Source organism: Phyllostomus discolor, chromosome 6 (genome assembly GCF_004126475.2).
Source record: "Phyllostomus discolor isolate MPI-MPIP mPhyDis1 chromosome 6, mPhyDis1.pri.v3, whole genome shotgun sequence".
Lineage (NCBI taxonomy): Eukaryota > Metazoa > Chordata > Mammalia > Chiroptera > Phyllostomidae > Phyllostomus > Phyllostomus discolor.
Window position 1 is genome coordinate 78,704,371 of NC_040908.2, and position 26,136 is coordinate 78,730,506.

At 50.9% G+C, this 26,136-nt stretch overlaps 2 protein-coding genes across 7 annotated transcripts in view; one reads left to right on the plus strand and one right to left on the minus strand.

Moving 5' to 3' along the window:
* BCL9L (BCL9 like) overlaps window positions 1-12,280 on the plus strand; it is a 28,968-nt gene extending 16,688 nt beyond the window's left edge. For 3 of the 5 annotated variants that reach the window (XM_036028437.1, XM_036028440.1, XM_036028441.1), the window contains 8 exons: window positions 786-1,171; window positions 1,284-1,325; window positions 1,743-1,862; window positions 4,823-5,027; window positions 5,436-5,520; window positions 5,621-7,913; window positions 8,284-8,565; window positions 8,959-12,280. In XM_036028437.1, coding sequence (XP_035884330.1) covers window positions 786-1,171; window positions 1,284-1,325; window positions 1,743-1,862; window positions 4,823-5,027; window positions 5,436-5,520; window positions 5,621-7,913; window positions 8,284-8,565; window positions 8,959-10,052 — 4,507 coding nt within the window. In that variant the 3' untranslated portion in view covers window positions 10,053-12,280. The remainder of the gene's footprint in view (window positions 1-785; window positions 1,172-1,283; window positions 1,326-1,742; window positions 1,863-4,822; window positions 5,028-5,435; window positions 5,521-5,620; window positions 7,914-8,283; window positions 8,566-8,958) is intronic. The other 2 variants (XM_036028439.1, XM_036028438.1) reach the window with 2 other exon arrangements.
* Window positions 12,151-25,410, minus strand: CXCR5 (C-X-C motif chemokine receptor 5). Of its 2 annotated transcripts, none has more exons than XM_036028442.1 (2): window positions 23,961-25,410; window positions 12,151-14,833 (listed from the first exon to the last, which is right to left on the minus strand). In XM_036028442.1, exons 1-2 carry the CDS (start codon window positions 24,015-24,017, stop codon window positions 13,766-13,768), a joined length of 1,125 nt encoding a protein of 374 aa, XP_035884335.1. In that variant the 5' UTR covers window positions 24,018-25,410; the 3' UTR covers window positions 12,151-13,765. The 2 variants fall into 2 exon arrangements, with proteins under 2 accessions (XP_035884335.1, XP_035884336.1); XM_036028443.1 differs by having other exon boundaries at window positions 12,151-16,183.
* Between the last annotated feature and the right edge of the window lie 726 nt (window positions 25,411-26,136).

Below are 26,136 nucleotides of genomic sequence, written 5' to 3' on the forward strand. Positions count from 1 at the left end.
TGGAATGAAGGGGGATAAATATCCTCTCCCAGTGATGTGATCTTTCCAGCGGCTATTAATAGGTCTCCGGGGAAGGGGAGGTGGTGGGGGGAGCCAGCTGGATCTTAAAGGGCCCACAGCTTAGGCTGCTGGAATCCTTGGCTTTAAGCTGCACTCCAGTCTGCCCCACAAACCACTCCCCTTCCCCTTTCTTCCTGCTCCTGCCTGCCAGGCCTGTCTGCCAACTCTTTAGACTTTCCCCTTCCTGCTCTGGGGAGCTGTCTGGGCCAGTGGGTACCACTCTGTTGTGCTCTTCCCCACTTCCCCAGGGGAATGGGACTGAGGCATGAACAGTGACCCTCAGGTCCTGTGCCCCTTTCTGCTAGTGCTGGGACATGTGGAAGTTGAAGTTTGGGACCTTGGAAGGAATCTGAAGACAGCAAACCCTAGAAGAGAGGATGCTTGACTGTTGGTCGGGTGCTAGTGTGTGTGGGGTAGTGGTGCCATGGAGCCTTGCAGCCTGACGGATGCCAAGGGTGTGGGTGGATTCTGCTAAGGAAAGGCTCTGGTTTTCATTTGAATTTTGGGGGGCTTGAGGGTGGAGGGGGTTGCTCCATCTTCATCCTCCAAGGTGAATGCCATCAACCCTTGTCTGAGGAGCAATGGAAGGAGGTAGGGAATAAGCTGGTAGTCTTAAGATGCCATTCAGACCTACCATTAGGTGAGGCAAGATGGGACAATTAAAATCCAGGCATGCTAAGCCCCTTTCAAGATTAACTTTTCATGTCTCTCTCATCTTCTCCCAGGTTACCCCACCCCAGGAGGAGAGAAGCTCCAGGGAGCCCGCCATTGTCCCCCCGTGGCCACTGCCCCCCTGCCCCATCCAAGCCAATGCACCCAGAAAATAAGTTGACCAATCATGGCAAGACAGGGAATGGTGGGGCCCAATCCCAGCACCAGAATGTGAATCAAGGACCCACCTGCAACCTGGGCTCAAAGGGTGTGGGGGTGGGAAACCATGGGGCCAAGGCCAACCAGATTTCACCTGGCAACTCAAGTCTGAAGAATACCCAGGCAGGGGTGCCCCCTTTCAGCTCTCTCAAGGGCAAAGTGAAGAGGGAGCGGAGTGTGTCTGTGGACTCTGGAGAGCAGCGAGAGACTGGGACTCCATCCCTGGATTCAGAGGCCAAAGGTACCCCATTTCCTGATCCCCAAGAGTCCAGCATGTTCCACAGTTTAAGGCCCAGACTTTCCAGGAGGCCATCTATCCCCCTTGCCTAATCCTCATCCCCTGCTTCCCTTAGGTGCCACCCATGATGGGGCCACACAGAGTGATGGGGTTTCTGGTCAGTCTCCTTCCTTCCTCTCTTGCTTTCCCACCAGAACCCTCATATGGGAAGAGGGAGGTGGTCTGGGGTGAGAAGCAGACCTACACATCCTAAGAACCTCCTGGTATCTGGGCTGGTGGGAGCTGCTGAACAGCCACTAGCCTGGAAGAGTAGCAGCGGCTTCTTTCTTCCCTCCCCCCCAGCCCTAATTAGAAACAGTTGTGCTTTGTGCTAGGTGGGGGAGGGGAGGCAGGCAGTGGGGCTGTAAAGAGAAATCAGAAACAAATGGTGGTGTGGTGGGGGCCAAGAGATGGTTAAGTACCCACCATAGCCTGGGCATTGCCTTGGGATATCTGGGAGAATGGGTCTGGGTGTGAGAGGTCAGGGCCTTTGGCTACTCACTATGATCCCTGCCTGTATGTCCTGCTTGGGCAGAAGTGGCACCCCGGAGCAAGCGGCGTTGTGTGCTGGAGCGGAAGCAGCCGTACAGCGGGGACGAATGGTGCTCCGGACCAGACAGTGAGGAGGATGACAAGCCCATTGGGGCCACCCACAGTGAGTGCCCATTATTCCATGGTACTGTGGCCCATGGTGCCCCTGGGGGATGGCTGCCCTAAAGGAGCCATCCTCTCTTCACTTAGGGCAAACACAAGGCCTGTGGGCCGAATCCAGCCTTCCACCTTGTTTTATCTGGCTCAGCACCTTGTTTCTACCTTGTGGCAGCACAGAGCTCCTTGACCCTATTTAAGGAGTAGCTACATTTATACAGTCCTAAAATTACATTTGGCCCTTTGAAGGCAACCTCAAGGCTGATGTGACCCCAGGTGAAAATGAGTTTGACACCCCTGACATAGGACTTTAGAGCAATGGTCTGGAGCCTACACTTCTCTCTAATCCCACCTTTCAGACTCTGTTGTTCCCTGCATTGTGACAGTTCTGTGCCTGCTTTCCAGGTGCTTCGTGGCTTCCTCTTCCTAAGAACCTTAGAGGGGTGGGGTGAACCTTAGGTGGTTTTGCCGATTTTACCTCCTTCCATGAATTCGTGGCCTATGCTGCCACCTACTGGTGAGTGGAGGGAGTGCTGCAAGAGTCCCACATCACTTGTAGTGAGATACTGGCTCTGTTGTGCAAAGCCTTGCTAAACCTGGGTGTGAGAGCTGACACTGGCTGTGTCTCTGGCGCACTTCCCTAACCTCTAATTGACTCCTGGCAAGTGCCCAGAGAACACTGCCAGGACAACATTGTAGGCGTGGGTGGATGCCCACTCCTCTCATTCTCTCAGTGGTCAGCATGTATTTGGGCCTTGCACAAGTGAAGAGGGGAGAACCAGACATAATCCTGTCCTTGGGACACCCATACAAATTTTTTTGGTGCTTTCCCTCAAGGCTTACATCCATTTTGGGGGGCAGGGTAAAATAGGTTAATGCATAAGAAACTAGCCAGAGAATATTAAATTGTGAGCTTGTTGAAGGCAGGGACTTAAAAGAAGGAAGGGAAAAAAAGTTTGCTACCTTGCTACTTTGTGGTAGGTAATCAGTCCTTACAACAGCTCTGTGAGGTAGGTGTTGTTATGGTGTCTGTTGCAGAGGAGGAAACACACTCAACAGATGTTTGTGGAATGAGTGGACTGTGTCTGTGGGGTTGGTTCATAGATCAAGTACTGAATGAAGTCTCTGCAGCTGGCTGGGATTTTAAAGATCATCTGGTCCCAAGTCTCTCCAAAGGGACTGCCTGACAGTTCATGAGCCCCTGGCTAATCCCTTTACTGATAGATGGGGGTGGTCACTGCCTCCAAGGACACACCCCTCTGCCTTCATTTTTATGACATTAGACTGCACCATTGCAGAAACGTTGAAGACACAGAAAAGTACAAAGAAAGTATTGCTAACATCCCATACTCAATACCAAGGCAACCACTATTACTATTTTAGTTTTACTGCTATTAGTCTCAAAGAGTTCTTTTAAAAAATTTTTTATAAAGATTTTATTTATTTATTTTTAGAGGGAGGGGAAGGGAGGGAGAAAGAGAGGGAGAGAAGAAACATTGATGTGGGAAAGAAACATCTCAGTTGGTTGCCTCTCAAACGCCCCCAGCCGGGGACCAGTGACTTGCTCAGTCCACTGAGCCACACCAGCCAGGGCTCGAAGACTTCTTAATGGTGGTGCAGTATAATGTTAATAGCACAGACTCTTTAATCAGACCATCTTAATTTATATCCTTGGTTGTTGCTAATTATTTGTGTAAATTGGGGAAAGGGCCTCAGTTTCTTCACCTATAAAAATATTTACCTCATAGGGTTGGTATGAGGAATAAATGAGCTGATACATGTAACACACTTAGAACAGTATTCATTTTTATTATTGTTATTATTGTATTAGAATGTTCCTATTGAAATAAAGCCTGCCTCCCTTCCCATAACTTGTACCCAGGAGTCCTAGTTCTGTGTACTGAATATGTACCTTCTTCCCTAGGGTAGCCTTCACACACTGAGGTTGGCTCTCAAATTCCTCCTACCCCAAACTTTTGGCTCTGTTCTTCTGCATAAAATTGGAGAGACAGGGTCCAGAGCAGGGCCCCTATGAGTTAGGATTATAAGAGAAGGCTTATTCAAAGAGAGGAACTCAACATTGGGCTTGTGGGAAGGTGGCTGCTGTTCTGGCTCAAGGAGGCAACTTCAGGTATTTTGCCTTGTATGAACTGAGAGTGCTCTCCCTTCCCATCTGCAGGCCAGACCTTTTGCCACCTTCATCCTGGTATAGGAATGGGTCCACCCGCTTACCTAGACCCATTAATGACCAATTATAGATTTTTTTTCTAGGCTTGGATTTAGAGTCAAGTTTGTGACTGTGGAACAAACTCCCTCTGTTTTCCCAATAATTTTTTTAGTTTGCGACTTGACTTCTGGACTTGCTAGAAAAATAGATTCCTTTGACCTGACCCCTAGGCAGGGCAGGAGTTAGTGTTTCCATTTTATAGATAAAGGAATTGAGGCTTAGAGGAATGAAGTACCTTGTTCATAAGGTTGCAGAGTCAGTTTGTGGTGGGGCTAGCATGAAAAACCATTAATCAATTGAATTATCAATTTGTGCAATATCTTTGCCTTCTCCCCTCACCTGGTCAGTGTGCATGCATACCTGGCAGACTACAGCATGAGGGGGCAGAGCAGGTCTAAGAGCAGGCTTTGAAGACTCTGCAGGAAATCACATTCATAAGTATCTATTGCAAAGCCATTCACATGGGAACCTGTTCATAAGGGTCACACTTTCTCTCTCCTTTCACTCCACATGGTTGCCATGATTTCCATCCTGGTCACAGACTGGCCTAGTGCAAGTAAGAGTGGAAACCAGGCTAGTGAGAACATCAGATTGTGGCAGCAAATGACCCTGTGGGCAACCAGCTGTAAAGCAGTGAGCCTCTGTCCCTGGGTACCTCTGGGATGGGGTGATGGGGGTGCCAGCTGGTTCTCTTTTTTAATATCTGGGCTGCTTACCCTCTTTCCTTCCCTTTCATGCAGATTGTAATGTAGCAGACCCAGCCATGGCGGCCCCACAGCTGGGTCCTGGCCAAGCTACCCAACTTCCCCTCAGTGAAAGCAGTGCACCAGGGCCTCCACATGGGCCTCCCCCAGGCCTTCGGCCTGATGCCCCCGGGGGTGGAGGTGTCCCTGGAAAGCCTCCCTCACAGTTCGTGTATGTCTTCACCACTCACCTGGCCAACACGTAAGTGCCTTGGGGTGAGCCAGGCTTGCTGTCTTTTTTTTTTTTTTTTTTAAGATTTTATTTATTTATTTATTTATTTAGAGAGAGGAGAAGGGAAGGAGAAAGAGAGGGAGAGAAATATCAATGTGTGGTTGCCTCTTATTTGCCCCGTACTGGGGACCCAGCCCACAATCTAGGCATGTGTGCCCCAACTGGGAATCAAACCTGCCACCCCTTGGTTTGCAGGCTGTCACTCAATCCACTGAGCTGCAACAGCCAGGACCAAACTTGGTGTCTTTATCTAGCACCCCTGAGCCTGGGGTCCTGAGTGAGCACCCATAGGGGGCCAGGGTTGGGTTGGGTTGGGTTGGGTGAAGGTGAGGGCTCCTTCCTGCCTATCTGAGCTATTTGTGCCCGACTCCTGTGCAGGGCTGCGGAGGCAGTACTGCAGGGTCGGGCTGACTCCATCCTTGCCTACCACCAGCAGAATGTGCCCCGGGCCAAGCTTGACCAGGTGAGTATGGTGCCTGGTCCAGGCATGGTGCTTCTATTAGTAACCAGATTGGCTGGTGCATCCCCTTACTGCCTCATGCTCTGCCTCTGTCCTCTTGCAGGCCTCCAAAGTGCTGCCCACCCCAGAGCCGCTACCCTTGAGCACATCATCAGCAGGCACACCACAGTCCCAGGCACCTTCATTGCCACCACCACCACCTCCAGCCCCTGGCAGTGCCCCCCCTGCTCTGCCTTCTGAGGGACCTCCTGAGGACACCAATCAGGACCTGACACCCAACTCAGTGGGAGCTGCCAGCACGGGCGGTGGGACTGGGGGTACCCACCCTAATACCCCTACAACTGCTACCAACAACAATCCTCTGCCTCCTGGAGGAGACCCCAGCAGTGCCCCTGGCCCTGCCCTACTAGGGGAGGCTGCCCCCACAGGAAATGGCCAGCGGAGCCTGGTGGGCTCAGAGGGCCTGTCCAAGGAGCAGCTGGAGCATCGGGAACGTTCCCTCCAGACACTTCGAGACATTGAGCGACTGTTGCTCCGCAGCGGGGAGACTGAGCCTTTCCTCAAGGGGCCCCCGGGAGGAGCAGGTGAGGGGGGACCACCAGCACAAGCCCCTCTTGCCCCCCAGCAGCCACCCACGGCCCCTCCCAGTGGGCTGAAGAAGTATGAGGAGCCCTTGCAGTCCATGATTTCTCAGACACAGAGCCTAGGGGGCCCCCCGTTGGAGCATGAAGTGCCTGGGCATCCCCCGGGCGGGGATATGGGGCAGCAGATGAACATGATGATGCAGAGGCTGGGCCAGGACAGCCTGACACCAGAGCAGGTGGCCTGGCGCAAGCTGCAGGAAGAGTACTATGAGGAGAAGCGGCGGAAGGAGGAGCAGATTGGGCTGCATGGGGGCCGGCCTCTGCAAGACATGATGGGCATGGGGGCCATGATGGTGAGGGGGCCACCGCCTCCCTACCACAGCAAGCCTGGGGATCAGTGGCCACCTGGAATGGGCACACAGCTGCGGGGGCCCATGGATGTCCAAGATCCCATGCAGCTCCGGGGCGGACCTCCCTTCCCTGGCCCCCGTTTCCCAGGCAACCAGATGCAACGGGTGCCTGGGTTTGGGGGTATGCAGGGTATGCCAATGGAGGTGCCTGTGAATGCTATGCAGAGGCCTGTGAGGCCAGGTATGGGCTGGACCGAAGACTTACCCCCAATGGGGGCGCCCAGCAATTTTACCCAGAACCCTGTGCCCTACCCAGGTGGGCAGAGTGAAGCAGAACGATTCATGACCCCTCGGGTTCGTGAGGAGCTGCTGCGGCACCAGCTGCTGGAGAAGCGGTCACTGGGCATGCAGCGCCCTGTGGGCATGGCCAGTGGTGGTGGCATGGGGCAGGGAGTGGAGATGGAACGGATGATGCAGGCGCACAGGCAGATGGATCCAGCCATGTTCCCTGGGCAGATGGCTGGTGGTGAGGGACTGGCAGGCACTCCCATGGGCATGGAGTTTGGCGGAGGCCGGGGCCTTCTGAGCCCTACCATGGGCCAGTCTGGGCTGAGGGAGGTGGACCCACCCTTGGGGCCAGGCAACCTCAACATGAACATGAATGTGAACATGAACATGAACATGAACTTGAATGTACAGATGACCCCGCAGCAGCAGATGCTAATGTCACAGAAGATGCGGGGTCCTGGGGACATGATGGGGCCACAGGGCCTCAGTCCTGAGGATATGGCCCGAGTGCGGGCTCAGAACAGCAGTGGCATGGTAGGCGGCCCACAGAAGATGCTGATGCCCTCACAGTTTCCCAACCAGGGCCAGCAGGGGTTCTCTGGTGGCCAAGGACCCTACCAAGCCCTGGCACAGGACATGGGCAATACCCAAGATATATTCAGCCCTGACCAGAACTCAATGCCCATGGGCAATGTGGGGACAACCCGGCTTAGCCACATGCCTCTGCCCCCTGTGTCCAATCCTTCAGGGCCTGTGCATTCAGCTCCGAATCGGGGGCTGGGTAGACGGCCTTCGGACCTTACCATCAGTATTAATCAGATGGGCTCACCAGGCATGGGGCACCTGAAGTCACCCACACTTAGCCAGGTGCACTCACCCCTGGTCACCTCGCCCACTGCCAACCTGAAGTCACCCCAGACTCCCTCACAGATGGTGCCCTTGCCTTCCGCCAATCCACCAGGACCTCTCAAGTCACCCCAGGTCCTCAGCTCCTCTCTCAGTGTCCGTTCGCCCACTGGCTCTCCCAGCAGGCTCAAGTCTCCTTCCATGGCGGTGCCTTCTCCAGGCTGGGTTGCCTCACCCAAGACAGCCATGCCCAGCCCTGGGGTCCCTCAGAACAAGCAGCCGCCTCTCAACATGAACTCTTCCACCACCTTGGGCAACATGGAACAGGGTGAGTCAGCTCAGCTGAGCAAATGAGCATTGAACTGTGGCACTGGGAGTCTCCCAGGTGCATGGCTCTGCTTGAAGGGCAGATGTTGGCATTTGGGTGTGAGCTTTACCACATGTTAATCTCCCAGGCATTTTCAGGGCCTCACACTTGGGATTTCATTGCTTGGGATCCTGTGGCTGCAGAAACTGGAGAAGGGCGGGGTGGGAGGACTGTAGTGATAAGCACGCAGGGCTCTGTGTTCAGTGGCATGTCTAAATCAAGGTGTGCCTGGAGGAATTGGGGAGATTTGGGAGCTGACCTCTCCTGAACAGCCAGATTCATTTCCCCTGGCCAGTCACCCCCTGCTCTTTTTGTCTTCCTGCTTCTGTAGGTGCCGTTCCGCCTAGCGGTCCCCGGAACAGCTCCTCAGCACCTCCCACCAACCCTCCCAGTGGCCTCATGAACCCCAGCCTGCCATTTACTTCCTCCCCAGATCCCACACCTTCCCAGAACCCTCTGTCATTGATGATGTCCCAGATGTCCAAGTATGCCATGCCCAGCTCCACCCCGCTCTACCACAATGCCATCAAGACCATCGCCACCTCAGATGATGAGCTGCTGCCTGATCGGCCCCTGCTACCCCCACCGCCACCACCGCAGGGCTCCGGGCCAGGTGCGAGGACAGGAAGGTGGCCACAGGGAAAGGAGTTGATATGGGCACTGAGGGTGGGGTGAGTGGGCATGGCCAGCAATCACCCCTGTGGTCCTGCTGCCTTTTATGTGCTTCCAGAGGGCCCTGGGAGTGAGGGTGTGATGTCCTGGGACACAGTTCTCATTTGCAGAGTCATTTAGTGGAACCAAGCAAGCCCAGGGCACTTGAGCAGTCTTTATAGCATCCCTGTGGTGTACATGGCAAACTGGGCCAGAAACTGGGTCTCTTGGCTTCTAACCTAAATGCCTCAAGTCCCTTCCCTTGCAACCAGGGCAGGCCAATGGTGAAAGTCCTCATCCCTGGCACCGGCTGGGTACACATAGTTCCTCACCCTCTTTTTTTCTTTCCCCACAGGGATCAGCAATAACCAGTCCAACCAGATGCACCTGAACTCAGCTGCTGCCCAAAGCCCCATGGGCATGAACCTGCCAGGCCAGCAGCCCCTGTCCCATGAGCCCCCACCTACCATGTTGCCCTCCCCCACCCCTCTGGGTTCCAACATTCCACTGCACCCCAATGCTCAGGGGACAGGGGGAGCACCTCAAAATTCAATGATGATGGCTCCAGGGGGCCCAGACTCCCTGAATGCCCCCTGCGGCCCTATGCCCAGCTCCTCCCAGATGATATCCTTCCCACCTCGGCTGCAGCAGCCCCATGGTGCCATGGCTCCTGGCGGGGGTGGAGGTGGGGGGCCTGGCCTGCAGCAGCACTACCCTTCAGGCATGCCCCTGCCCCCTGAAGACCTGCCCAACCAGCCACCTGGCCCCATGCCCCCTCAGCAGCACTTGATGGGCAAAGGCATGGCTGGGCGCATGGGTGAAGCATACCCACCGGGTGTGCTCCCTGGGGTGGCATCAGTGCTGAATGACCCTGAGCTGAGCGAGGTGATCCGGCCCACCCCAACGGGAATCCCCGAATTTGACTTGTCAAGGATCATCCCCTCTGAGAAGCCAAGCAGCACCCTCCAGTACTTCCCCAAGAGCGAGAACCAGCCCCCCAAGGCCCAGCCCCCCAACCTCCATCTCATGAACTTGCAGAACATGATGGCTGAGCAAACTCCCTCACGGGCCCCCAACCTCCCAGGCCAGCAGGGGGTCCAGCGGGGGCTCAACATGTCGATGTGCCACCCTGGACAGATGTCCTTGCTGGGCAGGACAGGTGTGCCCCCACAGCAAGGCATGGTGCCTCATGGCCTGCACCAGGGGGTCATGTCTCCTCCACAAGGCCTCATGACCCAGCAGAATTTCATGCTGATGAAGCAGCGGGGCATGGGCACCGAGGTCTACAGCCAGCCCCCCCACATGCTCTCTCCACAGGGCTCCCTCATGGGCCCTCCGCCCCAGCAGAACCTCATGGTGTCCCACCCCTTGCGGCAGCGCAGTGTGTCTCTGGACAGCCAGATGGGCTACCTCCCTGCACCAGGCAGCATGGCCAACTTGCCCTTCTAGCTCTCCATTATTGGGTCTGGAGCTGGGGCAATATTGCAAATATGATAACCTGAAAATATTTTCTTCCCCTCCAGTGTTGGGATGACCTGGGGTCAAGGGGTGGGTTGGAAGGGGTGGGAGGGGGCTTGTGTGGGAAATGGCATTTGTGGCAACCAGATGTGCTGGCAGATTAGTGGGAATGGCAGAGTGGGGTGGGGGGCTTTGGGTAGGGGTTTGTTCCATTTTGGCCATCAGAATGCCCCTCCCTTACTCCCAAGACCTATGGAACCTCTTCCCTATGTCTCTGCACTTGCCCTCATTCAGCTGTGTATGGAATCCTTTGGGGAGAGAGGAAGGGGAAGTGAAATCTCTGTTCTCTATCCCTTTCCTTTCTGCCTCTGTCTCTTCAGTGCTCCAGCTTCACTTTTCTCATGGTTTTTCTACTCCCACCTGGTTCTCCTGTCCTTTTCTTCCTGTTGATGTAGCTGTCCTCCTCTTCCACCCTTCCCCGCAGGTGGCTGGCCAGGTGGGCAGGTGCCAGCTATAGCTGTAAATAGAGAGCTGCGCTTTTGTGCTGGTTTGTGTGTGTGCTGTATTTCTGTGTTTTGATAGAAGTCACACAAAAACGGGATAAAAGAAACCCCCCTTTTTTCAAATTATTGCCTGTTCCATTTTTCTGGACCCAGGGGCATGCAGTCTTAATACACCTATGCACTGTTAGCAGCGTTTCTGGGTCCATAAAAGATAGATACCCTTCTGGTTTCCTCCCCAAATGGTGAAGTGACATACACCATCCTAAACGGCGGTCAGACCACCTAGGCTTTAACCTGGTGAGCCCCAGCAGGGCTGAGACCCCCAGGGAAGTGATTGATTCAGGAGAACGTGTGTGCATGCATTTGTGTTTGCCCCACACAGGTGACACAGGGCCCTGGCTTCCCAGTTGTGGATGTCTGGTGTCTCCTGCTGCTACATCTTAGCCAGAGCTTGAAGTCCTTGGTCCCCAATCTGGGATGAAGGAAAGGAGAAAGGAGGAGGCTGTGTGGCCCCCTTGAGTGGAGCCATGGAGGAAAGGCCCGTGGCCTGGATGGTCCTGTGCCTGCTGCAGTAGCCCTGGGCCAGGTAACCCTCAGGGTCCTGATTCTTCCAGAGGCTGTCACCTACTTCTGTCGACAAAGGAAGAAGGAAAAGGGTTTAGCCCAGTCAGTCTCTCTCCCACCAACCTTCACCCACTGAGGATGGATTAGAGAAAGTTGGAATAGGGGAGCATCCCGTTGACTTTTGTCTGCCTGCCACCCACCCACTGGCAGAGCCCTCTGCGCAGGGGTCAGGGCTCTGCCCACCCAGGCACAGTCACTGCCTCCCTCTCAACCCCAGAAGAGCTCCCCACCCACCTCTGGTCAGAGCTGAAGCCATATAAGACTGGGTGTTTTGCCCCCCAACCCCACCCCACTGCCTTTGCCCCAGGAGTAAAACACTTCTCTTTTTCTTACTTCCTTTCCTGCCTTGTAAGGTGGCGTGGCAGTTCCCTCCCTGGCTGAGGCCTCCAGGGCCAGGGGTCATTTTTAGATAAGGTGTCTTCTGCCAGGGCCGCATGTTCAGCCTTCCTGACTTGCAGGGCCCCGTCTCACATTTGGCAGCTGTGATACAAAGGGAATTTGCACCCCCTTCTCCCAGTCTGGTGCTGTCCTCAGACCACTGTCAGCCAGGTCAAGCGCTTCCTCCCTGGCTGACTTCAGGCTTCAGCCTCCCCCAGCATTTCCCAGGGCCTGGGAGCCAGGCCTCTGTATCCAGGAGCCACCTGCCCTCCATCCAGCCAGGTGCTTTGCCTGCCCTGTCTCAACCTAGGCCTGTGCCCCTGAGTCCCCCACTTCTGACCCCAAATTCTCCAAACTGACTCCTAAGTGTTTCCTGCCCAGATGAGAGGGGTCAGACTGCAAAGGGCCCAATGCTCTCCTCATTCTCTCCCACCTGCACCATCAAGTAGCTTTTCAAGGTAAACTCCACAGGCCAGCCTACTTCCCTCCATCCATGGCCATAACCCCAGCCATTTTGTACCATTATATAAATATAAATATATATATATACATATATATAAATATAAATATATAAATACAATATGTGAAGACATCTTCTTGGTTTTTATTTTGAAACAATTTTTAGGCTTGTTCTGGGGGTCTCTGTGCTGCCTGTACTGTACTGACCTGTTTTATAGGTGCCTTTTTATTAAAAAGAGAAAATTAAAAATCTAATCTCTTGCTTTTTTACTTCCATGTATGGCTCCTCTACTGCCCAGCTTGCTGTTGGATGCTGGGAGGAAAAAGGAAGACCCCAGACCTTTCCCAGTGTTCAGTGGTGAAAGCACAGTGCCTGGGACATATCCCTGACTTCCCTCCTGGGGAACTTGGCTGATTGGCTTAAGTGGGAGCAGGCAACTCAGATGTGCAAAATACTTGCTGTCTGACTCCAGCTAGACCAAAGGCTGGGGTGGAACAGGGAGAACAGGTGGCCTGGTTGGGTGAGCATGCGTAGAGCAATTTCCCCTGTTCCATCTGAGTAGTGTCCTCTCGAGGCCAGGGCCTCGCTTCCTGGGGTCTAGGGACTTCCCTGCCCAGGTCTGCTTCTCACAGTGCAGCTGAAGGGGATGCCACAGGCGGCTCTTGTTGAGGCCCAGAGAGCCTGTGTCCTGGGTTTGGCCTCCGCTATATGAGTTGACTCCCAGAGGCCTTTTTCTTCTGTCTGTCTTCTTGGGGATGTACATACTGGTTCTGACTTTTAGCTATTTTAGCTAAGTGTTCTCTCTGCTGTGGTTGGGACCCTTCTGCTGCTTGAGCAGGTTCTCCTGGCTGTGTGACTCACTGGGAGAGGCAGGGAGGGACTACTCTGCCTTCATCAGTGCCCAGAACCCTGAACTGGGAGCTCTCCACCCTGGGCACAGGAGATAGCTAGTTTTGGTTTATAATTATTCCTTCTTGGGGACTGGGGAAGGAGAATCTTCCCCCCCACCCCTGCCCCGTTTGTGCTCCTTTATGGCCCAACTTTAATTCTTCTCCAGGACACTGGCTGGTCTCTCTGAGTATATGTGGAATCTTCCCTCAGTCTGTAAAACCACCCAGGGCCCAGTGACATGGAGCTGGTCCAGTACCATTTTGGTTAGAGCCAGGGACAGCTACCTGATTTGAGTCAGTATGAGCTTCCTGCTGGTCAATATGCTGCAGGCCTGATGGCCTGGCAGATATGTTGTTAGAGATTAAGACATGTTAAGGCCACATTCTGTTGCCAGCCGGCCTTTGCTCAGCTTTAACCTCCATCCATCCCTTGGTGTTCAACTTTTAGCCTCTTTTGGCAGATGGGGTGGGAGGAAAGCTGGGTAGATGATTGAGTGAGTTTTGGGAGGGTAATGACTTCCCATTTCTAAGATAGAAGTAAATTTGTTTCTCAAACTTTGGGTGGTTAAGATGAGAGAAGGTGTGTGGGACCCTTAGCCCAAGGTAATTCAGATGGGCACAGGTATCCTTTGTTTTGCCTTTGAGCTGCTTTCTCTTCACTGGATTCCAGCCTAGCCCCAGGATTGGGAGAAGAGCTGGCAGGAATGTCCTGGAAAGGTATGTTGATTGTCTAGCTGCCCCATGTAAGGACACCAGCCAAAGTGAGCTCATAGGATCCTAAGCTCCTATTGGAAGGGTTCCAGCATCAGTGCATCCCCCAAGAAAGTAGAAACAAAGCAGGGCTGGGACCTAGAACGTGGTGAGGGAGGTTGCATTCTCTGACTCAGAGAGACTGCTTTTGCGCCAACTAGGGAAGAACTGGCAAAGGGAAACAGGACCAGCACAGCCCAGCTTGGTCAGAATTCGTGACAGGTCACCACGGAACTTCACTCCTGCAAAGGTGTAGAGCATGGGATTGAGACAGCAGTGGGCCAGGCCCAGGAATTCACTCATGGTGATGGCTACAGAGAGATAGCTATTTAGCTCACAGCTACTGCCAATGGCCTTCAGCCTTGCCAGGGTGTCCAGAAAAATGATGATGTGGTAGGGTGACCAGCAGAGAAAGAAGACACTTGTCACCAGGATTGCCACCCTGACTGCTTTCTGCCGCTGAGGGCGACGTTGGGCCTGGCACAGCCGGTGTACCACCCCTACATAGCACCAGCCCATCACTAGCATTGGAAGCAGGAATCCCCCAAAATGGTAGAGGAAGCGGGAAGTAAACCAGGCATTGGTTTCAGCTTGGTTCTCTTGGGAAAAGGTGCAGAGTGGCAGAGAGTCATTCTGATGGGGTTGGCTGACCTTGGCGAAGAGAATCTCTGGCAAAGCAAAGAAGAAGCCTGCCAGCCAGATGGTCGCACAGGTGATATGGATGGAGAGGAGGCGGCGATGGCGGTAGGCGTGGACGGCGTGGACAATGGCCAAGTAGCGGTCCACAGCAATGCAAGCCAGGAGTAGGCTGCTGCAGTAGAAGTTGATCTTGTGCAGAGCAATCACAGTTTTGCAGAGGAAGGTGCCCAGGACCCAGCCAAAAGAGCCCTCAGCCACGGCAAAGGGCAAGATGAAGACCAGCAGGAGGTCAGCCACTGCCAAGTGGAACAGGAAGGTCTCGGTGGAGCTGCGTGTCTGCCGATGCCGCTCCAGGATCACCAACACCAGGATGTTGCCCATCATACCCAGGAGGAAGATGAGGCCATAGGCCAGAGGCATGAACACAGCCTTGAAGGAGGTCAGGAGGGGCCCCTCATCTGTGGAGCAGAAGTGATTTTCCGGTAGGGGGTTCTCCGTGCTGTCATTGTAGTTACCTAATTCCTTGTGGCATGGGCAAGGAGACAGGAGGGCAGAGAACTGAGGACCCATCTTTCCTCCAGGAGAGGGACCCTGACTACCTTGTAGACTTTCCCTATCTCCCAGGCTAACTGCTTTTGTCTCTGCACTCCCAATATGTCCCACTGACCAAATCCCGATTTCTTGTTACATGTCCTTGAACAAATCATTTCACCTTTTCCAACTTCAGCTTTCATCTGTAAAAGGGACTAATTGCTCACAGGATACTGATGAAGATGAAAGTAGATACTTGGTGTGGACATGTTCCACAAACCCTGAAGGGCTGTGCACTTGTAAGTGATCCTGTGTGTGTGTCCTCAGGTTTGGAAGGCTGCAGGCTCAGGGGCTGGGATCAGGACTTCAGTTTGGGAATGGCTCTAGTTGGGACAAAGAACCATCTTGTCCAATTTCTAAAACCTAGGATCCACTAATAAAATGGGTGCTGATGGGGCCTGCTGGCTTCCTCTTGATTTGTCCCCCTATTCCTGTCTTTTGTCATCATAACTGAAATTGTAGTAATAGCTTCCTAATGCAATTCATCTGCATTAGGAAGCTCAGGCTCACAGGCTCAGGTATGTAACATCCCTATTTTACCAACGTGTCTCACTAAAGATCAGGTCTGTTTCAACCCACTTGATCTAACCCCAGAGCCAATACTTCCACTGTCACTAGGCAGCAGTGCCCTGGCCTCCCTCTCTGCTACTTATCATCACTAGCAAGCTCCCTGCTCGGCACTCTTCTCTGCCAACAGTAAGGACAGCTTCAGAAGCAGAAGGAAGTGAAGGAGACCAGGCATGGGAGGAAGAAGCCTGTTCCAAGTGGAAGGGATGTGCCCACTCTCTCCGGAAGCTCCCTCTTCCCCAGCCTCCCCAACCCCCCCTTCCCTAGCCCCTCCCTGCAGCAGCGCTCAGGTTGTTTACCCGGCTAACCACAAAGGAAGAGGGGGGTTGGTTGTGCTTGTTTTCATACCTTTCACTCACAGCTGTCCCCTTGCACCTGCTCCACCTCACTTCCCAGCTCTGTTCTTCCCACCCCTCCCCTAATAGACCATGGCATTTGTCTCCATGGCATTTCAAAATCAATTATAACCAAGTACTGTGGGTTTAAAAAAAGCAAGTCTATAATAAATGAGTGCTGGGAGAGAGAGGATGGGAGAAGGTATTATGCACCCTGACTCTGGGTGCCCTCATGCTGCCCTCTTGCCAGGAAAGTAATCCTGCATAAGAAGGGGTGATTGCAATGGCACCCAGGGCCCCAGTTGTGAGTCATACAGTCAGTCTCAGTGGCAGCAGACCCATTCCTCAATGTGGGTCTTTTCCTTCTGGTCCTTGGGGCAGGTGGCTTTGAGAAAAGGGAGTGAGGGGATACATTAGTACAATGGCAGGGCCATCTGCCCACACCCCACAGTAGGATCCCTCTGCCAACACCTCAGTCCAGCCCTTTTTCACCCTAATGCTCATAACTATTGTCTCTTCATGGGTTTTCACTCTTATCCATCTCTTGCACAGAGGACAGATGAATTTTCCAGTCCACAAATCCCTAACACATCAGTGTCCTGCTTAAAGTTGTTTACTGGTTCCCATTTACTTAAAAACTTTTTTTCTTTTTTTTTTCAGTTCATATTGAATAGCAAAATGAGTTATAAGAAAAGTCATGTTTGTGAGAGAGTGCAAGATTGGAGTAAGCTAACTTCAGTGCTTTCACACAGCAGAAAATAACACAGTGCTCAAAAAGAAATGGGGTTCATATTCTCTTAGGGAAAGATATTTAACCCATATTGCTCAATTTCAGAACCAATTGCTTGGCATTTCTGCAGCATGATCCCATTGCCTTCTTTTGCTAGGGCTGGGGTAGGGGAAGGGGAGGTAGACTTCAGCCTCTACTTCTTGTCTTTAAACTTGAGTTCTCCACTCTTGGCTCATGTAGTGTTTCACACATAAACATTTTTTAAGAAAATGGTTCTAGTCCTGGCTGGGTGGCTCAGTTGGAGGATAATCCTCTACACCAAGTGGTTGGGGGTTTGATTCCCTGTCAGGGGACATACCCAGGTTGCAGGTTCACTCCCTGGTTGGGGCTATAGGAGGTAACAAATCCATGTTTCTCTGTCACATTGATGTTTCTCTCTCTTTCTTTCCCTTTCTCTCCCTTCCTCTGTCTCTAAAATCAATAAACATACATAAGAAATTTTTAAAAAAGAAAGTGGTTCTACTTTCATTTGAAAACCCTGGAATTTCAGGGTGAGTTCTAAATATCTCCTGAGGACCTTTAAATCTCTACAAAATATATATTCCTCTAACTTTTCAAACCTCATCTTCTACTCTATGGCTTTAGACAGCCTATCTTCCAGGGTCATCATTCTACTGGCTGCCTGCCCTCAACACCCCAGCATATTCTGGTCTCTAAAACTTTGCTCAAATTTTTCCTTTTGCTGAGCAGTCCTTAAATGTGCCTATCTAATTCCTATGCCTCCTTCAAGGCTCCGCTCAACCCATCCTCCTACCTCCTTCCTAGCTTTTCCATTTGGAATCACATTCTCTTTTCAAACATTATGTGTGCATTTATTACAGCACTCAGAGTTGGAGTATCCATTTCCTCTCTAGATGAGGAGCTCTAGAGCGTAGGACTTCTGTAGCTACCTTACAAGGCTATGTGATTTTTTTTTTAAGATTTTATTTATTTTTAGAGAGAGGAAGGGAAGGAGAAAGAGAGGGAGAGAAACATCAATGTGTGGTTCCTCTCAAGAGCCCCGTAGTGGGGACATGGCCTGCAATGCAGGCATGTGCCCTGATTGAAAATAAAACTGGCGACCCTTGGTTCACAGGCTAGTGCTCCATCCACTGAGCCACACCAGCCAGGGCAGCCTTACAAGGCCTGTGTGTTTTACACATGAGGGACATGCAACAAATGTGTCCTGAACTTCTCTGGGAGCAGTTTCCCAGAGAAGGCCAGGGGCCTTTGTAGTCAGTCTTTAGGCAAGTCCCTCTGTGTCTCAGTGGGCATTCAGACACTCTTTTTTACCATTCTGCAATTCCTGCCTCTTCCCAATGCCTGGACAACCTAGAACCTATCTTGAGTTCTCTCTCTGTATTGGGAGCTATTTCCAATATCATCATTGAATATAACATACTGGAATTCAGCAGGAGTTAAAGGGGAAAACAGTAAGATGAGCAGTCTTCATGCAGAGGAAAGCAATTCAGAAGGAGGAGAGATGCAGAGCTTGTAGTCAGTGGGGTTAGCCTCTACCTACCTTGGCAGTGGTGGGAGCCTGGCTGGCCTACTGCCCTGTTGAGGGCTTAGGTGTAGCTAGCCTGTTTGGCCATAAGGTGCCTTATGAGAAACACTCGAGTTCTTACTCTCTAAAGCATCCATGTTGATTGGTTTCTTTTTTCATTTAAAGCCAGTGCAGTGGGATGTGGGGGCCCCATCTCCAAGAACCCAGGTTTAGATGAGGGTTGTGGGGTTAAGGTATAGTTTCTTCCTCCTTGCCAAGAGGTATTGTTGGCAAAGTGCTCAGGTAGAGAGAGGAAGATGAGAGAAAGCTGTTTTGAGGGGTACTGGGAGTTGGCAATACATCTCAGCAGGAGGTATCAAACAGACGTTTTGAAGGCTGGGGAGTGGCAAGTGTTAAAGCCACTTACTGTACCCAGGGGATTAGGCACCCTATCCTTCCCCAAAACAAGCAAGATTGGCTCTGGCCTGGTAGCAGGTGAAGAATCAGGAATCCTGAATACCATAAGGGGTGGGGTACTGAAGGGTGCTCTCTAAGATTCACACCCAGAGGGAGGACAATGCTGGCAATCTGGCCCAGAAGTAATGGATCCTCTCCTCTCTCACACTTTCATGCATGCATACATATACTCTGACAGCAGCACACACCCTGTATGGATACAGACATGCTCAGGTTGGGCCACAATAGTGTGGGGTGTAGGCCAGTACCTGGTGGACCACAGCCTTACACACTGGGCAGGGACCCATGCCCTAAAGAAGGCAAGAAAACATGATGACTGGGATGAAGTCAAGTACAGAGCCAGGAACATGGGTAGAAAATTACTGTGAGCACTGTGGATGGGACGGGGAGGGGCTAGAACATTCTGTGTCCTGGTTTTTAGGTGCCAGGAGAAGGAAAGATGGGGGGATTACAAATGTTACTCTTCTCCCTTTCTTTCCTTCCTCTGCCCCTCCCTTCTTTCTTTCCTCAGGAGCCACTGTAGGACCCAGGTCCCTCTACATAATTAAGGTCTCCAAGCCCATCTGACTTCAAGTAATGAGGCTGCCTACTGCCCTGCACTGGCCAGCATGAAGGTCAGCTAACATTTAGGGACTAGCATTCTAAAAGTAGGTGGAGCAGGGAAGTGTCTGGGACATTCCCCAGGGATATGTCCTGGATCCTCTCCTCTTTTACACTTGCTGCCCTGGATGACAGGGTTGGAGGACACTTTAGAGCAATGCAGAGTTCTTTGCAACCTGGAACTACGAGCTCAAACTGACCAGATGAAATTGATAGGGAAAAATATAGAAGTAGACTCAGGTTTAAAACTCCAACTGTCCAGGGACAAGTTGGTGAAGATTAGCTTGACAGCAGTTTATGAGAAAAAGACCTGAGAGTTTGCTGACTGGAAGCTTAGGATGAGTCAGCTAGGTGACATGACAACCAGAAGTGCTACTGCTACTTTACTGTAGGTGACCAGAAGCCTACAGGTGGGTATCTAGCACCAGCCCAGTTTGCTTGGTCCAGACAAGGATGACCAGTTTTCTGAGAGGTCTGATATCCCCACCTTGGGAGGACATTTTCAGGTACAGGAGTGTATAATCTAGTGAAGAGAAGACTTGAGTCCTGGACTCAAGACTTGAGACCTGTGTTCCTCAAGGACTGCCAAGAGACCCCATGGATAAGAGGGCAAGCTGGTCTTATTAAGTGAGGTTCTAGAGGGCAGACCAGGACGAATGGGCAGAGGTTGGAGTTCAGGGTGTTTCAGTTAGAGGAGAAGAAAGAGCCTTTTAACAGGCAAAACTGTACAACAATGGGTTGGGGTCCTTGGGAGGAAGAGGAATGTTTGAGCCCCAGTGTATGGGAAGGGAGGTCAGTCCTCTTCCAGAAAGAAGACTGGGGCCTGCCCTCAAATGCCATTTGCTTCCATCCCCTAGATGCTTGGGTTCTCTGGCTGTCATGGCCTACCCAGGGCTGAGCTAGTTCTTACCATGATCTTCATGTTGTTCAGCACCTGGGCAGGAGATATTTGTTTCTGTTCAATCTGTCTGTCTTGCAGCCAATGAATGCCCAAGCCTGTCTTTGCTTCTTAGCCTCAAGGAGTGGGGCAGGGTTCCTAAGTGTATGGCTCACCCAGTCAGAGACCTAGGACTCCAGGGCCCTGAGGCATTTACACACAGATGTAGATCATCACTCTGACCATAAGCAGCACACACAGGCTCATCTTCTTTTATGTCCTTGTCAGGGTATTCCCAGCCAAGAGTCAGGAACTGTGAGTGGAGCCAGCCCCTCTCATTCTACTCTTCAGTGACTTGAGGGGTGTGGGGGATCTGGAGGACTGAGACTGGGCTGAGGGTGAGGGTAGATGTCTGCATCCTGTACTCATCTCTTCCTTTGGAGGACCACACTCCCCAAAGACCATGTGAGTCTGGTTTGTCATTTGTCAAACTTCTCCTTTCCTGTCCTCACCCTTCAGGAGTGAGCCTGCCAGGCACCTTTTCCATCTCTATCCAAGGGCTTCAGCTATTAGGAACATGGTACTACCTGAGATGTTTCTGGGGGGAGACTTTAAACTACCCTACCTCTGCACTGAGTCTTTAGATTTAAGGAAGTCCACCTTGGCACTCTGAATCAATTTGCATCTTGGAGACAGAGTCACATAGTCTGAGGGGACAGGTAGATGGCTCCTAGGTGTGTATTGATTGAAATATTTTGTCTTGTCATTTCTGAAAGAATACTCATTCTTGTTTTCTGATTCTCAGTGCAAAATCCATGGCCACTTTTTTTATGCCAGTGTGCCAGAGTGGACCAGCTTCAAGGAAGGCAAGAATGCCTTGACTGTAGGACTGTGGTCTGTGTGCCTGAGCCCGGATTCACCCCAATGCTGACCACAAGCTGGCTTGGTTTCTCCCTCATCTTGAGCCCTGCAACCACGCCCACTTAGGGCCTTCTCCACTGTGGCTCTTCTGGGACTTTTGACTTGGTTGTGTGTGTGTGTGTGTGTGTGTGTTGGCGGGAGTGAGACCATCCCTTCCCCCAAGATAAAGCCCAGAAATGCCTGCACTGGTTTTGGTTCCTCTTCTTCACGTGTCCTTAATGAAATGAGATTACACGTGGATGGGCTTTGCAGCTTGTGCTGCTGTAATCACACTGAAGTCATAGTTTATAGGGGTGATCACTGGGGAGGGGTCAGGGGAAGCGAGGCCCTGAGGTTGGGCCAGCTTCTCCCTATTCTATAGAGGCTTTCTCCTGGATGGTATGCAGGGTGGGGCTGGAGGTGCAGTTTATGACTGCACCCCCGGTAGGCACCCCAGCTTCTGGTTCTGTTAAGAGGAGGCTCCACGCTCTCAGAGGCTTTTCTATGTCTGCCTGGACTTGCCTCCCCACCAGGATGAGTCCCTGACGTGTTTGCCCAGGGACCTGTATACTTAGCCATTTAGGGATTTTTTTTTTCAGTTTGGAATCTTCATTCATGGGATAACATCCTCTCTTAAGAAAATGGACATTTTAAGCAGCTAGAGTTGATCTTAGATTTCAAGAAGAGAAAGGAGACGTAGGATGACCAACACTTGGCTTATGGCCAAGAGCCCCCAGTTCTTAACCCAGCATTGGAGTGTAGAAACCAGTGTTCTAGAAAAGCAAACCAATATGTGGTTTGGACAAGGATAGGGAGAGAAATAGGAAGCAAAAGGGATGGAAGCTAAACTAACTCCTAGAGAAAAGGTGAGCTAAGACCTTTTTTAATGAATCACAAATATTTATTGAAAATTGACTACATGCAACACTCTTCTACTCTGCCATCCCAGGGTTTCTGTGCTGAGACACTGTCAGGGAGACTGTCAAAACTGCTCAAGACCCTTCTGTGAATGGGTGGGGCTGGAGGGAGAGTCTGTGCTTCTGAGGGGCCACAGCCCTAGGGAGAGAGTGTGAAGGAGGTAAGTGCAGGTGAAACAAGGCACTGGGAGCTGGTTGAAGAAAAGCTCCAGAGCCTGTATGGTCCCAAGACTCTTGGGCTCCAGGCTAGATCCTGACTGAGGGGATTCTGGTATACTGGGATGCATGGTTCAAGACCACTCCTTTGAAGTGTGACATGAAGCAAGGCACCAGGTATCTCTCCCTGGGCTGTAGATTTTCTTTGATATATGGAACATGCCCTGCTGTCTCCCTGCCCCCAGCCACCACCTGTCTCTAGTAGGTCATGCAGTGGAGTGAGACGTGCAGTTAGGGGAAACTGTTGAGGTTTCTCAGAAGCCGGGACCAGCCAGGTCTGGTGTAGGTTATATGATATTCAACTGGGTCAGGGCTCGTGGTCAGCTTGAAGCTGTGGACAGAGGCAGATGCCTAGTAACTTAAGCAGGTGGGGCCAGGAGTCAGTACTGGGGACCAGGGTGGTAGCATGTTACCTTGTCAGGGCGGTAGGGTTTTAGTCTGATTTGGGGTATTGCCCAGACTCTGTGATTAGACTCATGGCCAGCTTCATGGGCCTGAGAGACCCGTGAAGTCACATGGGGCCCTATGCGCTTGGTTTAGTGTTTAGTTGTTGCTATCATGAAATTCTTAATAATTTTTTAACAAGACGCCCTGCATTTCATCTTTCATTGGGTCTACTAGACAGATGGTTCTGGCTCTACTTTTATCTGGGGATTAGATCTGAGAGGCCAGACTTAGGTAATTAGCCCTTCCCCTCACCTTCTTCTTCCCATGTTCTATGTATGCTTCCAAACCTTAGAATCTGGCAAGCGAGAGGCAGACTTTTCCAGGCAAGTCTGAGAATGTGGTTGATGGACTTACAGTATAGGCTCCAGCTAGGGGAGCTGGAGGGTGAGTTAAAGGTGAGTTAAAGGGCTCATGATCAGCTTGAAGCTGTGAACCATGCCTCATGGGGAGCTTGTAGCTATAGGAGGGAGTTTGGATCCTTTGTAATCTAGACCAGAGTGCAGCTCACAGAGTGGTCCTTTCCCTGTAAGTACCACTGGCCATGGGAAAAAAGGAAGAAAAGACCACAAAGAAGTTTCCAAAAGATCCTTAAAACAATCCCCTGCTGCCTGGAAAGAGGAGCCCTTGGGTCTCTGGTTGAGATGCTCCCCACACACATCCTTTGAGATCCCAGTGAAAAGCCAACTGAACCACTCTGCTTCATGGGAGAGACTTGTCCAAGGCAGAATGTCGAGGGACTATTTTATTAGCCCGCCCAAGAATACCTTATCTCTAGAGATTCTAGTCCTTTGAGGGAGGCCACAATGTGTTCTAAGACATTTCTAGGATTAATACAGAGTTCTCTCACCAACTTGGTACCCCCTACCCCCTGACTCTGGCCCACTGGCGTTCTTTTCCTTGCTGACCACCTGTTCTCACTCTTCTTCAATTTAACACATACTCATTGTCTAAGAGCTCCTGGTGAGTGATTTGTCTTTTTCTTGGCTAGACCACATGCCAAATGTGAGGGCTAAGACCAGGTTCTTAACTTCTCTATCTAACACAGAATGTAGTGCCCCCATGATGTAATCACATAGCAAGAGATGAATAAATATACATTGGTTGGTCAACTAGCAATGCCAGCCTCCTGAAATAAAGAAAACCTCCAAAGTTCTTTCCCGTCTAGCCCCTTATGCCAGTCCTAAGAGATAAGGAGAGAAGAGAGAGGCAAAGTGATTTGTTCCAGGTCACATAACAAGTCAGGGAGGATGCAAGAGCTGAACCAATAGTTCCAATTCCCTCTATATCTATTTAAGTCAATAGCTCTGTTTACCTGCTTCATCCATGGAATGGGCCAATGGGCCTGTCTAGATCCTGTCAAGCTATAGTGGGAGGGTACGCCATAGCTATCCCCTCTTCCTTTGGCCCTGGGACCAAAATATTTAGAATTTCAAGTAGGGCCTGGGCAACCATGAGCTATCTGTCCCTACTCACCAGGTCATCCGGGTTGTAGTTTATGAGGTCCATGTCCAGGGTTAAGGGGAAGTTCATAGTTGTAGCTGTTTGTCACCAAACTGGTCACTCGCTGTCTGATGTTGAGAAACTCTCTGCTTGATATCTATAGCGAGGTGGCAGCTGTCAATGCAAATTTAAACAAATGAGCTGTGCGATCTCCTGGGGCTGCATAGGACCCGCTGCCTGCCTCACAACTCATCACTTTTTTTTTTTCCACTGGGTCTTTCTTTTTTTCTTTTTTTCTTTTTCTTTTTTTTTAAGAAAGAGGGAAAATCCCCATAGCCTCAGTGCTAGTCAAGCAATTCAGCTTCTTTCCTGGCAGTAGTTGTGTCATTTGGGTCTTGTGACTTGTTTAAAGGCTGCCCTTCTCCTCCCTGTATCTCCACAAGCCTTCCAATAAGGAAATCAGTCATGCCTTGTGATGAAAACCATCACACCAGTCAGTGGGGCAATAAGGAAGACTACACATAGAAAGGGAACAGGAGAGCCCTTCCAGGACCACTCCTTCAAGCTATCTCCAAACCTTCATCTTTCTCATCATGAGGGTGAACCATCACCCAGTTTGCATAAGACAGAGAGTCCCTTGTTCAGGGAAATCTGTAAGTCCCAGGCAAACTGGGAGACTTGGCCACCCTACTTGCCACCATTTCCCTGTGCAGGCTGGGTAAAACTCCTTCCCTCTTTAGCTCAGGTTCTGAAGAAATAGTTTAGAAGTTTTCAATGGCAACAACACTGAAATATTAGAAGACAAAAATGAAGTTATCCAAATCATCAAGCACAAAGACATAAACAATTGAAGTTATTTTCTGACTCAAAAATAATGATGTTCTAGCTACAAAATAACTTGGTTGACATATAAATGATTAATATGATATGCTGACTACCCAACTAGAGTAGATGTTTACTCAGAAGGGCCTTGAGGCCCAGAGAAGGAGAGTAACATCCCCAGGATCCACAGCCAACCAGTGGCAGAGCTGGGACTTCAAACCAGGTTTCCTGACTCCTCATTCAGTGTTTTCTCTACTACACCAGGCCACCACTCTTACCAGCTCATGTAACCCCTCTCCTTTTCCTCAACTCTGCCCTGTGTGAGGACCCCTTCATTTAAGAAACCTCTTTGTAGACATTGATCAGTTTCCCCTCAAGTCTCATCTTTGTGCCTTTTTTTTCTAGGAGAGGTAATTTTTTTTTCCTCACAGTCCACAATGATGTAAAAACAATGACTGCACACACTGAGGAGCCCACACATAACCTGCTGTTTCACTGCCCCACTTCCACTTTTGTGATCTTCCCCCTCTTCCAGCTAGATTACCATTTTCTGGGATTCTACCCTTTCTAGTCCCTCCCTCGCCTTTTCCTCCATTCATCTTCTTCCTTTTTCTCTTATATCCCTTGCTTAGAACTCCCATTTCACCCCCAATAGATACCTCTTTTTGGGCATTGAGCCTCTGTTTGTGCTGTTGGGGTCTTTCTTTCCTCTCTTCTTCATTCACTGCCTTCAGCAACCGCTTTCCAGGAGGAAGACTCTGAGAAAGGGTGGGAGTTCCACTCCTGCACTTTCAGTCCTGAAACCTTTAGGAGGAAGTGGCCCTAATGATTCCTGTGTCCAAAGCTTGCTGTGCACTCACTCTTCATTCTTCCCCTACCCCAACATCCCTGCCCCTCCAATCCATTGATATATTCAATTTAGCTTTTGCTACTCTAAGGGCAATGATTGAGAAAGAATATAGTGTATAAAGTCATATAGGAATTGGATGATTCATACAGGAAATACAAGATTTTTGTCTCTACATCCTCATCAGATGGTCACGCAGTATTGAACAAAGAACACCACTTGTCCCTTTCAAGAGATGGTGTTTTCATGTAGGATACTTTAATCATTAGAAACTTATCCCTCATGCTGAATAAAATGTGTCTCTCTGTAATTCATCCTCAGAGGTCCTGGCTCTGCCTTGTGTTCAGACTGTCTAACACCTCTTCAAAGAAACATCCTCAGAAGACAGATATCACATCCTCATTAGTCTTCTCTTTTCCAAAATACACATTCTAAGTGTCCTCAGTTAGTCTTAAGGACATGGCTTCTGGGTCCCTCCTCAGTGTGTTCTTTGACTTCTGGGTGATTTGTGGTTAATGGTGTACATCTAACTAGGAAAAA